General features: G+C 31.2%; 1 protein-coding gene across 1 annotated transcript in view; it reads left to right on the top strand.

Annotated features, from left to right (window-relative positions):
* LOC133862980 (ABC transporter C family member 13) overlaps nucleotides 1–587 on the top strand; it is an 89,803-nt gene extending 89,216 nt beyond the window's left edge. Inside the window, exon 36 of the mRNA XM_062298931.1 lies at nucleotides 183–587. Coding sequence (XP_062154915.1) covers nucleotides 183–263 — 81 coding nt within the window. The 3' untranslated portion in view covers nucleotides 264–587. The remainder of the gene's footprint in view (nucleotides 1–182) is intronic.
* Nucleotides 588–12,265: the final 11,678 nt, after the last annotated feature.

Genomic DNA, 12,265 nt, shown 5'->3' with positions numbered 1-12,265 from the left:
TGAGAGCTGATATATCTAGTGTCTGTATGCACTTTACATTGGTAAAGAAAGAAAAAGAGTATTTCTATAAAATGTTATCTAATGTTTTATTCTAATTGGTAGTCACTGGATATATGTTTCCTTGCAATTTATTTTGGATTAACCTCTTAAAATCTTTTTCCTTGTTCTCTGCCCTTGCGTAGGTTGAACAGGGTAACCCGCAGGCTCTCCTAAGAGATGACTTCTCTAGATTTTCAGGTTTTGCTAAAGCTTCCTCAATGTGAATACTCAACAAGTACAACCGCACTCAAAGCTGACAACATGCGCTGTGAGTGTTTGCTTTACATTGCAGATCTGATTATTTAGTATAACTCAGCTCAATTGGAAGAGGCAACTACATTGGTTTAAAACTCACCATTCACCACATCTCAGAACTATAGTGGATTTGTGTATGAAATAAAGACCTGAAACCAGATTTAACAATTATTTTGAATTTCTACAACATGCTAAGTCATTTCATATGTGACCATTAGAAACTATATCATTTCAACCTAGGGTTCTCAGCCTGATCATGAACTCATGGTAAAAAGGTTCTGATCTTTCCAAAACTGTGCAATTACTTGTAGATTACTCTGGTTTTCTGTTTTCGAGATATGGAAGTGGCAAAAAGTCAAAAAAAAAATTCACCCTTCTTTTCTACCAAGCAATAGAAAACCTTATTCTTTCGAAAGCCTACCCATCCTGTCCAAACTCGGCCACCTGATAGCATTTGATCCCAAACGTCCTGTAAAACATTGGCATATGATATAGGTTAAACAGTTGTGAGAATGTTGAAGATTCTGCTATCAGCCTATCAACTGAAAGAAGTGCCAATAAACACGCCTGTTTTTCTTGCCACTTATATTTTCTCCATCATTAGAAACTCTATATGTCCCTGCTATCACCTGGGCTGGCTAACCGGAGGCATGATTTCTCTAGTGACTACATAATCAACCTAGAAGGCTAGAACCATAAAAATAAAAAATAAAAAATAAAAAAAATCCGTAGCTCAGCTATGTCTTTCTCCAAAGTGTTTTTCTGGGTATTTTGACTTCATCAACAAAATGTTCTTGAAGAATAAACCCATCTCACCGAGCACCTTCCAAATACGAATCGAACTTCACTTAGGGATAAAGATTGCTTTTTTCAGCGTAAGAATACAATGTTTTGATGAAAGCAAGGATTTTTTGCCATTATTTTAGGTGCTGGAACAGGAGTTTTAGGACATTTTCGAATTATAGAGTGGTCCTGAAGTTCTTTAAGTAGATTAATTAATGAATACTTCCCTGGCATCAAGGAGAAAACCACCACCTCTGCTTTGGTGGGAGTAGTGAATGAATTTTTTGGAGGATGGATTCAGATTTCAGTTCAACATCAAAGCGTATTTGACGAAAAACCAACCAAAGTGCAAGTCTATTGTGCCAATCAACTTGTTATATTCCAATTAATAAAATACAAGTCATTAAGGAATCAGAATCACAATTATTTTACCTACCACTGGTAGGTGCTTAATTCAAAAGCAGGAAATTGTCCGTTCTCTGTCTCATTTCTCATGCACATTTTCACAAGAAAAAACTCATGTCAAGAAATTATGTTACGATAAGGGAAAATGTCATTTACATATGTGCTATCACTTTAATGGCACATAATATTAGGGAAAGTTTTCTTAGAATTACTTATAAAGCCTAGTTTTACCTAATATTTAAGCAATGTGAAACTTATTATTACATATTAGTGTCTTTATCAACTATTCTATGTGAGCTACTCATCTTTTCAATATAAGACCGGGATGTTACAGAACACACAGAAACAATGACATATCTTCCTTGAATATCGCGGAGGCCTTGTTACAAGAAGACTAAGGTTACTTTGCAGTTCCTGCAAAGCTAACAGTGGTATGGTTATATACACCATTGTTAACTGACATGGAGATGGCCTTTTTGTCTAAATCCAAAACAAGAAGCACCCTTCACTGATTGAATTCGGAGTTAATTGGATGTACCATTTGGACTAGGTGGAAAGTAGAACATATATTGATTAAATAAAGTTGGAGAGCACATTCTAAATTCATATAGGTCAGGAAAAAACCAGCACTCAAATGTTTCATTCATTCCAGATTGCAAAATCTCTTTCCCATATGGTAGTGCTTTGGTATATATCCTAGTTACTCCCACCTTCAACAGGATTGGAGTAGAGTATAAGAGATGGGTTTTTTTTTTTTTTTTGGAAAAATAAAAATATACTTGATGTGAATTTTAATTATACTCGTAAGTGCACGAATCGTTTGCAATTATTAGATTGCAAGTGCGAGGTCGATCCTACAGGGAATTGTGTTTTTTGAAAACAAATTTATGACTAAATTAATCTAATCCTAACCTAGTTCCAAAAATTAAGAGATTGTTTTTGATAAATAAAAGAAAAACATAAATAAAATAAAACAAAAGAAAAATACTAAGGTTTTGGAATCCAACTCACCGAATCATAACAATATACTCTATGTTCATCAATATTAATCTAAAGCTCTCACAATTAAAATCTTAAGTATGTTTTACTATACTTCAAACAGTTAATCAAAACATCCTATGTATCCATTCTTTATACAAATTACAGAAGATATACAGTTTAAACCAAATCATCAAATGTATCCATAGAATAAATCACAAGGGATATCTAATTGTTTTGTAAATAAAAACCAAGCAATCAATTATACAAAATTATCTCAAATTATCAAATGTATCATTGAATCACAAAAGATATTCAAGAATCATTCCACACATTGAAAAGAAATAAAACAATTGAAATATTAAACCTAATAAAATCGGCAATAAAAACTTACATGAAAGTGCTGTTGTTTTTCATTGATGAGGCTTTATCCTCAACCTTAGTTGAGAAATTAGCTACACATGATTATTGAAAATAAAACCTAACTTAAAGAAAAACTAAACTAAAAAGAAAAATATATATTTGGTCTCTAGCTTCCCCTCCTCTTCCTGAGGCTTAGAAGTATATTTATACAAAGGAAAAAAATCATAAAAGCCCTAGAAATTTTAGAAAATTCATACTTCAATTTCATAGTCAAATTTAGAAGCAATCATAGTACAAATCGGAATAGAATTCGTCCAGATTTGCATTCTTATATTTCGGGACACTTTTAGCATAGCAGACGTGCGAATTAGGAAAATCCTATTTCACAATGATTTGTAGTATTTTGAGTTAGCTTTCCAACACCGTTAGTTTCATCTTAATCCAATATTTGAGCGGAAAGTTATGACCAAAATACTATGGCATGTGCAGAATCTGAAATTTAATCCAATCCGGTTTTTACTCCAATTAAAGAAATTCCAATTTAATCATTTCATTGTATGGTTGAACATAACTACACCATCTAGGTCTTCTCAAAGTGTGCTTTTTTAAAAGCTTTGCATTTTTCACCTTAAAGCTGTTGTTTTCTCTCAATATCCTGCAAAACATTAGAATACCAAAACTAATTAAATACATTAGAAAATAACAAGGCTAAAGATTTAGCATATGCAAATTAGGGGGTCCAAATATACAATATTTTACACTTATCAATACACTATATATTCAAAACATTTAAAGACGGTTTACTTTCAAAATAGTTTTAAAAAAATTTAAAACAAAAAACAAAATACTTCTTATAAAAAAATAAGCAACACACTTTTTAGAAAACTTTTCATACATTCTTAAATGAATATTTTGATAAAACATTTGGTTATTTTTGTATGGATAAAAAGCTAACTTATTACTTAAAATAATAATAAGAACAATATAGAACTGGCTGCATGGCTACCCCAATAGTTCAAAATTTGTTGTGCGGCCACCCTAACCAGACAAGGGTAGCCTACAGCCGCCCTTTCTCCTCTAATGAGGTTGGCCACACAGCCACCACTTCTTCTTTAAGGTGGCTGCGCATCCACCTTTTTTTAAAAAAAGGAGATAAAAAATTAAAGAGAAAAATAAATGTCATTTCTCAAAATAAAAATGTTCAATGTTTTTTTTTTATCTCTTAAACACATAGCACTTTTTCAAAAAGATTACCGAACTATTTTTTTATGGACCCTACAAAAAATATTTTACAAATGTGGACCTTATAAAAAATACTTTTCACATTTCTCTCACAACAAAAACTTTTTGCAAAACAAAACACAAAAAAACTTTTTTCAAAATATTTGGGTGTGCACTTTTTTCGTATTGTTTTTAAAATTGTGAATACCCAACAAAAAAAAATTGAAATTATGTTTGCGTGGTTTATAAAACAAAAAGTAAAATTGGGTTTGTGTAGGTGAATTAATTTGAATATAATACAAAATTCATGTTTATGTGATTCTGGTTTTTGGTAGTTTTTCTTTGCGAAAATCAAAGGATTTAAAAAAATAAAATAAAATTGGATTGAATTTTTTTTTTAATAGGGTAACCAATGAATTGAGGTGGGTTGCAAGCCAAACATAAATTAAAAAAGAAAAAAAAAAAAGAGTTTTAAACATTTGGTCAGCCAAACAAGCCATTAAACATTTCCTTTTTGGGGGTGATGATATTTACAATATGGCTAAAAAAAAAAAAAAAAAATTCAATTGCCTGTAAAGGAGGAGGGCCTATGTTCACTGTACGATGTGCTTTTCTTTACAAGGATGATTTAACCTAATTAATGTACTAGAATTATAGAAAGCAATTTCCAAAAAGATTGCCTAAAATGTGTTAACTTTATTCCTTTTCCAAGACTCTTTCCTCTCATCACTATTTGAAAAAGAAGTTTTACAAACAAAATCTATTACTCCAAGTAAACTATGAAAAATTAAAAATAAAAGAATTTTTTTCTAAGCACGTGCATTGTTTATAGAATATTATTGGGTAAATCACACATATTCCTCTCAAATTACTATCCAATCGACAATATTCTCACAAAAAAAAAAAAAAAAATTGCAATTAGGACAATACCCCAAACTACTAAAAATTGTTAATATTCCCCTCAATGACGAAAATACTTTTAATAAAATAAAATAAATACTAAAAATTAAAAAAAAAATGAAAAAAATAAATACATATTTTTGAAAAATAAAAAAAGTTTGGGGTAATTACCATTTCTCCCATGAACTACCAACTTTTGCGCAAAGCCCGCACAAACTACCAACTCGACCAAAATAGAGCATTCAACTACCAAAGACAACTATTTTCTCCCATTCTGTCAGTTAAAAGGGTTAAAACAAACGGTCAACGGGTCACGTAATCGTCACACGCCGTTTTACCCTCATTTTCTTCATCTTTTCCCCCATGAACTACCACCATCTTCCAACATGCCCCCATGTAAAACGGCACATGACCTGTTGACTGTTTCTTTTAACCCCTCTAACTGACGGAAGGGGGGAAAACGGTTGTCTTTGGTAGTTAAATGCTCTATTTGGTCGAGTTAGTAGTTCATCGGGGCATCGCGCATTTTTTGGTAGTTCATGGGGGGAAAAAGGTAATTACCTCAAAAAGTTTTTTCCTTTTTTTTATAAATTAAAATTTTTGTTTTTTTAAAGAAATTATAAATCTTCGTTTTGTAAAAATAAAAAATAAAAAATTTCGTTTAGGTTTACCAAAAATTGACAACTCCAAAATTACCAAAAATTGTCAATGTTCCCCCTAGTGAAGAAAATGCCCTTAGTAAAATAAAAAATAATAATAATTAAAAAAAAATAAAACTAAAAAAAATACGTAAAAACCATGGGTGGCCAAATTTAAAAATTAAAAAGTTTTTTCCTTTTTTTTAAAAAAAAAAAAAATATTTGGTTTTTTTTTTTTTTTTTTTTAAAGAAATTATAAAATTTCTTTTAAAAAAAAAATCAAAAATTTCAAATTTCATTTTTTTTTTTAGGGGTATTTTCGTTTTATTGAAAAAATTTTAATGTCATTTTTGTCTTTTTGCTATCCTTACGCCACATTGACAATGTTGTAGTAGTTTGGGGGAGGGGGAGGGACATTGTCAATTAGGTGGTAGTTTGAGGGGGTTAGGTGGAATTTTCCTAAATTAGCTTTTGTTCTTTCCTTCTTTTTTTTTTTCTTTTTTTTTTTTGAATTTATAGTGGGATTTTTGTTTTATTGAAAAAATTATAAATTATTTTTATCTTTTTGCTGGCCTCTACGGGACATTCACAATGTTTTGGTAGTTTGGGGAGGAACATTGTGCCGATTGAAAGTTTGAGAAAACGTTGTCAATTAAGAAGTAGTTTGGGGGGATATGTGGACTTTTCCTAATATTATTTATGATATATATGATAAGTCTTGAATTATTCGATTCAAGACCCCTTAATTTGCATTTGTTAGATCTAGTTTGTGTTGTATATATAACGTTTTGTTGTAGTTTTATTTTATGTCTTATTTTCAGGTCTTAGTTGAAATCTAGTTTAAAACACTTAAATTAGACTTGAAAATACATCAAGGGCAATTTGGTCATTTCTAGAGTTCAAGGCTGATCTTGAAAAGATGAAAAATTGACGAAGGGAAAATCAATCAATCGATTATTTCTTCAGTAAAGAAATCGATCGATCGCATTATTGGTCGAAGAAAATCTATTGATCCAAAGTCGATCGATCGATTATTTATGCAACCACGAAATCGATCGATCGAACCTAGATATTTTTCGAGAAAATCTCCGGATGTCGACATGTTTTGTGTGGATGAAATTAATCCAATTTGGGCGGTTCACAGAGGATGTCAACACTATTTTGTACGTCCAAAAATCGATCTTTGATGTCACCTTTGTAAATTAAATCTCTATATATATGAGATTAGGATTTAGGGTTTAAACATGCATCTTTTAGGGATTTCGGATTTGCTAAGGTGTATCAACTTAATTTCTTGTATTTTTAGTTTCATTTGATGCTACTCTCTGGACCGAAATCCAGAGAGCTTAATTCATTTGTATTTCTTCCTTAAATTTCATGTTCTTAGCTTAGTTTGTTTTTATTTTCCTTTCTTTTCTTGTAATCCGAATTTTAGAAGTTTTAATCTACTTTTTAGTTCATTTTTTTCTTGTTTCTTTACTGTTTTCCATAGATTTCATGCTTAGATTAGATTCAATTATGCATAGCTAAATTAGTTCTTATAATTTGATCAAAATCTTTTTCGAAAACCATGAAGTGTTCTTGATGTTCTTGAGTTTTTCTAGATGTGTTTAATGATTGTAAAGGGCTAGAAGATCTCAAAACCCATGCTGAAAGATTTTCTTTTCAAGATTCCAATCTACTTATTCATGAAAAAGAGTTGAACTTGTCTATGAGTTTTCTTAGATTTCTTGAATAAAATTAACGTTCTTGAAAGAGAACGATGTCTTTTGCAATGATTCCATTTGACATGATGTGTGTTTACCTATTAGAGTCACCTTATAGGGTATGCTAGGGAACATCGGTCATTTCATACCTTTGGTAGTGTAAAATGTCTTTCCATTGTAGTTTAATCTTTACGTGGAATAGATCGGTGTGAAACTAGATACCTTATTATTGTGGCCTAATTAGGGTGTTCACGCATTGTGTATACTTATTAGGATGTGTTATAGAGTAGTAAGTAAGGGAGCATTAATCCCTCACACCTTTGGTAGTATAATCGTTTTTCAATTATAGTTTAAATCTTTACGTGGTAAGTGTTTGATATGAAACTAAGTGCTTTATGATTACGTCCTAACAAAAGTATTTTCATGTTGAGGTCGTCGTAATGGTTGACACCCATTACGCGCTCATATCATGCATGTTAAGAAGATCCATATAGACTTTTAGCATTTCATTGGTTGAGGATTAGATAAAATCAATACCCTAAGTTTCATTTAAGTTTGTTTTCATTTTCCGCTTTCATTTCTTCATTTTACTTGTTGTAGCTTCAATTCTATAACATTTACTTTTGTTTTCTTTTCCAAAGTCAAGTTTCACACACTCGTTAAGTATTCTGTTAGGCAAAACAACCTTAAATCTCTGTGGTTCAATAACCCTTACTATAGTACAATTGATTCGTACTATTGCGAAGTGGTTCAAACTTATAAATTTAAAATCCACATAGTCAGTTTGCGACTACCAATCTACTTGTAATAGTTTGTTTTACAAAAAGAAGTTTTTTAAAACTAAAATTGATACAATCTTATTTAAATCATCACCTTTATCATTAAAAAAAAAAAAAAGGAATAAGAAGAAGAAGAAGAAGAAGAAGAAGAAGAAAACTTACATGAATTGATCGACCTTTTTATCTGTTGCAAATAATATAAAGTTTGGTATGTAAATTTAATTAGTAATTTTTCATTTTACAAAGTGAAAAAAAGTAATTCTATATACCATTTTTTTATATTGATCATATAAATGATCATTTCTCTCATCACCCAAGTGTATAATATTATTCAGTAGTCCGTTAACCTTCCATCTTTTCCTTTCTTTCTACCTTATTCATATTTGATTATCCATATTAAAATGTTTGAGTTGCTAGCTGTTGCCTAAAAATTTGTAATCTATCCTTTCAATTTCTAGCTCTATCTTTAATAGACAAGTTATTCATAACTTTCAACCAAAATTTAAAACCATTGATTTAAATATCTTAATCTGTGAAAATTAAAGTACATTTCATTCTTTTATTGTATGTAAGAATTAATTAAACTAATTTTCTTCTAATTCTTTCCCAATTACATTTCATTCATTGAAATCTCTCGAAAAGTGCGCCTTTGTCATACATATTCTAGGGATGGCCCCTCGTAGGGGTTGTAGCAACCTACTTAAGAAAAATATGAAAATAAAATGAAATTAGGATAAAAATAAATAATATAATGAAAATGGAGAAAGATTATGGTGTTATATATATATAGATGGATTACGAAGAGATCATAGGTCTTTGATCAATAGAGTGTCAAATTTGGACAAAAACCCTTCAAATAATTCAAACATGCATGTGTAGGTTCGATCAATCGAAAAGGAAATCTCCATGTGGAGAACGATCCTATGTGCACGCAGGAAAAATCAAGCTGTCAAAATTTAAAGTTGAAAAAGTTGATCGATTGAGATTGGGGTTTGTTCAATCGAAATAGCATCTTCATGTAACAGTGCTCTGCAAGAGCGGTAGGTAAAGATGGATGGCCAAGATCGATCACACATGTGGGTGTGTGAGATTTGACGAGTATTTAATGCATATTAACGTGTTTCAATCTATTGAAATTAGATTTTGCTCAATTGAAATTGTTTAATTAGCAGCATGCATGAAAAGCTTTTAAACAAATGGGTCAAAGAAATTTTTCGTTTTCCTTCACCCACATTGAGGGGGGGAGAGAGAGAGAGAGAGAGAGAGAGAGAGAGAGAGAGAGAGAGAGAGAGAGGGTGGAAAAGAGGAGACCGGAGGAGAAGTGCTACAAGGGTAATTTTATGTAACGCTCCAAAATTAGTTAATTGTATTTACTTAACTTGGAGTGTTACTGGCGATTCTTCCAGCTCAATTAACTAGTAACTAATTAGTGGAATTACCCATAAACTTATCAAACTAGAAAACATGTAGGAAGCGGTAATCATGATCTAAGACTTCTAACAACAACCCTTTAGACATGATCATACATCATTAATCGTAAACTCATAGCTTCCAAACAAACATTACTATAGCAATAAACCACTAATTACGTACCCAACTTGATAGTATGAGTCATTCGCTTGGCATCTTCATCTCAACGAATTTCTCACTATATTGCCTAGTAACCTGCCTTTACAGTGGAAGAGAAGTAACTCTGTAAGTTCACGACTAGTTAGGTAAGCAAATTATTACAAAATCATTTATACACCGAGCCTTAATTGACAGAACATAACCTTGAAATATTAGACATGGGTTTCACAAATATATATATATATATATATATATATAGAGAGAGAGAGAGAGAGAGAGAGAATTTCACTACATATATGTTTGTGATAAAGAATAGCAGTAGTAGTACCTTAGGGTAATTATAATTATCAAGATGCATTACGGGGAAGATGCGGCCACCCCTCATCTCATTTGGTGAGGGGTACGTGACCTCTTTAATTTGTTTTAAATTTTAGTACTTATTTTAAATTTAAAACAAAAGAGGTAAGAAATTAAAATAGACGGAATTGGAGGGATGACGGATCAATTTAATACAAAAAGGGAAAAAGGCTTATTACAAGGAACTTTAATTAAGTAATCTTATACAAACCTAAACTTCAATTAATTAGTATGATGAGTTTAATAATTAATTTGTTTTAGAAAGAAGTACCAATCCTTCCTTCCGATCCCTTTGTGGAATATAATCTAGCTAGGGCAACTTCAAATATATATTATTTTAGTCCTTGGTGCATGCATGCGTAATTGCCAATTAATGCTTATGGTGCATTTTGCATGGAAAAACAAATCGATCGAGGTCGATGGTCACGTAAAATAACCAGAAATGAGGAAATGGGCGGCACCTGGCCTTCATGCCTTTCTTTTCATTATCCCATGGACATATACATATATATATATTAATTAATTTTGACACTTGTTAGATAGGGCATTTGTAGTGGAGCTAATTAAAGTTGACACGTACGTACATCCCCCACATTCGATCTGGCCGGGTATTAATTATTTAACGTTAGTTTAGATTAATTAATTTGCTTATTTATTTTTATACATTTTATATGATTTTAATTAATCACACTTAATTAATTGCTTCAATTCTATCGATTCTTTAGCCGAAAGGGTCGATCTGCATGTTATAAGTAAGTGGCCGGCCGGGGACCTAAGACTGAAGCATTCTATCATGACACGTCTGTACGTTTATGATATATTAAGGCTGTATAGTAATTAATTAGTTTCTAATTAATGAACAAGTCTTGATTAGCTAGTGGCCGGCTGCATCGTTACATTATTGTGCTTCATATGCTACTTAATGGCCAACACGTGCATATATATATATATATCATGCATGTTCTCTGGCCTGCCGGGTCTTTTCTCTCTCTCTCTCTCTCTCTTTATCTTTATTTATTTTTTTAACAAAAGAGAAAAGTATATTGAGGTTTCTCGAGATTTTCACAACCATGTTTAGTTTGTTCGATCTCCCTATTTCTTGAAAATCTTTCTCAATCCTTCCCACTAATCTACAAAAACCAAGGTCGAAGGGAACAACAATGAAGCATACAATTTTTAATTTTTATAAAAATAAAAAATAACCACAATCGAGCTCGAGCGAGCCAAGTACTCGATTGAGGCTCGGCTAGAAACCCTTGCCGAGTTTGAGCTAAGCTCGAACAGTCCCGATGAGCCAAGTTTGAACATGAATCCAAATCTTGACTTGAGTTCAAGCCAAATTCGAACAAATGTGTGCCGTAGCCGAGTTGAATTTAAACACTCAATAATCGGTTCGATTATATCCTATTCATGGTTGCAAGTATGAGGCCACAAGCTCCCTCTATATATCTTATCTCTCTTTCTATCCATTGATATTAAGTAAAGATTTGAACCTGGCCCATGCAAACCTAAAAAAAAAAAAAAACATAGAAGAAAAAAAATTTGAAAACATTGGAAACCATAATTTCATGGAGAAGGATTCTCTCTATTTCAAATAAAAATGAGAAACCAATTAGTGTATTTAAGAGGGGTAAAATCGTTCAAAAATTAATTAAAATGACTATTTTACCCTTCCTAAATGCACTAAACAGAATGGAGAAGGATTTCGTTTTTGTAATTTCATCCGATACGGTACATCTGATTTGGATCTTACACGGTAATATTTTGGTAAAATAGATTTGCGCAAGAGGGAATATATATATGTATATATTGATCCACTTATATATAAACCGTTCAGATCCTTTTTTATTTTTTCAAATCACAAAATCAAACAAGGAGAATCATGATAATTAGCAAATATATAGGAACGTGATTAATTATGTTTATCTTTGATTAGATGCTTCCACCTTGAATTGGACAATATGTTAGAGCATTCTCAATGGTTTATGTATTTTTCAATTTAGAATAGCTAATCAAAATCTATTTTATATAGTTTAGCTAATGAATTTTAAATGCACTATACATCCGATTATCTATTCTTAACTCTATATTATTTTTTTATTATTTTTAATTTATTTATTTCATTATAGTATTTGGTGGAGGGAAAAAGGAAAAAAGCAAAGCTAAAAAAGTGGAGATAAAGAATAAAAAAAATAGATAAGTGAATAGTATAACTCTACATGTGGAGTTCCACTATTTATGGAATTAAGGAAAATCTATTATAGAGTTGGAA

This window comes from Alnus glutinosa, chromosome 3 (assembly GCF_958979055.1).
Source record: "Alnus glutinosa chromosome 3, dhAlnGlut1.1, whole genome shotgun sequence".
NCBI lineage: Eukaryota > Viridiplantae > Streptophyta > Magnoliopsida > Fagales > Betulaceae > Alnus > Alnus glutinosa.
This window is presented reverse-complemented; position numbering and strand designations above follow the sequence as displayed.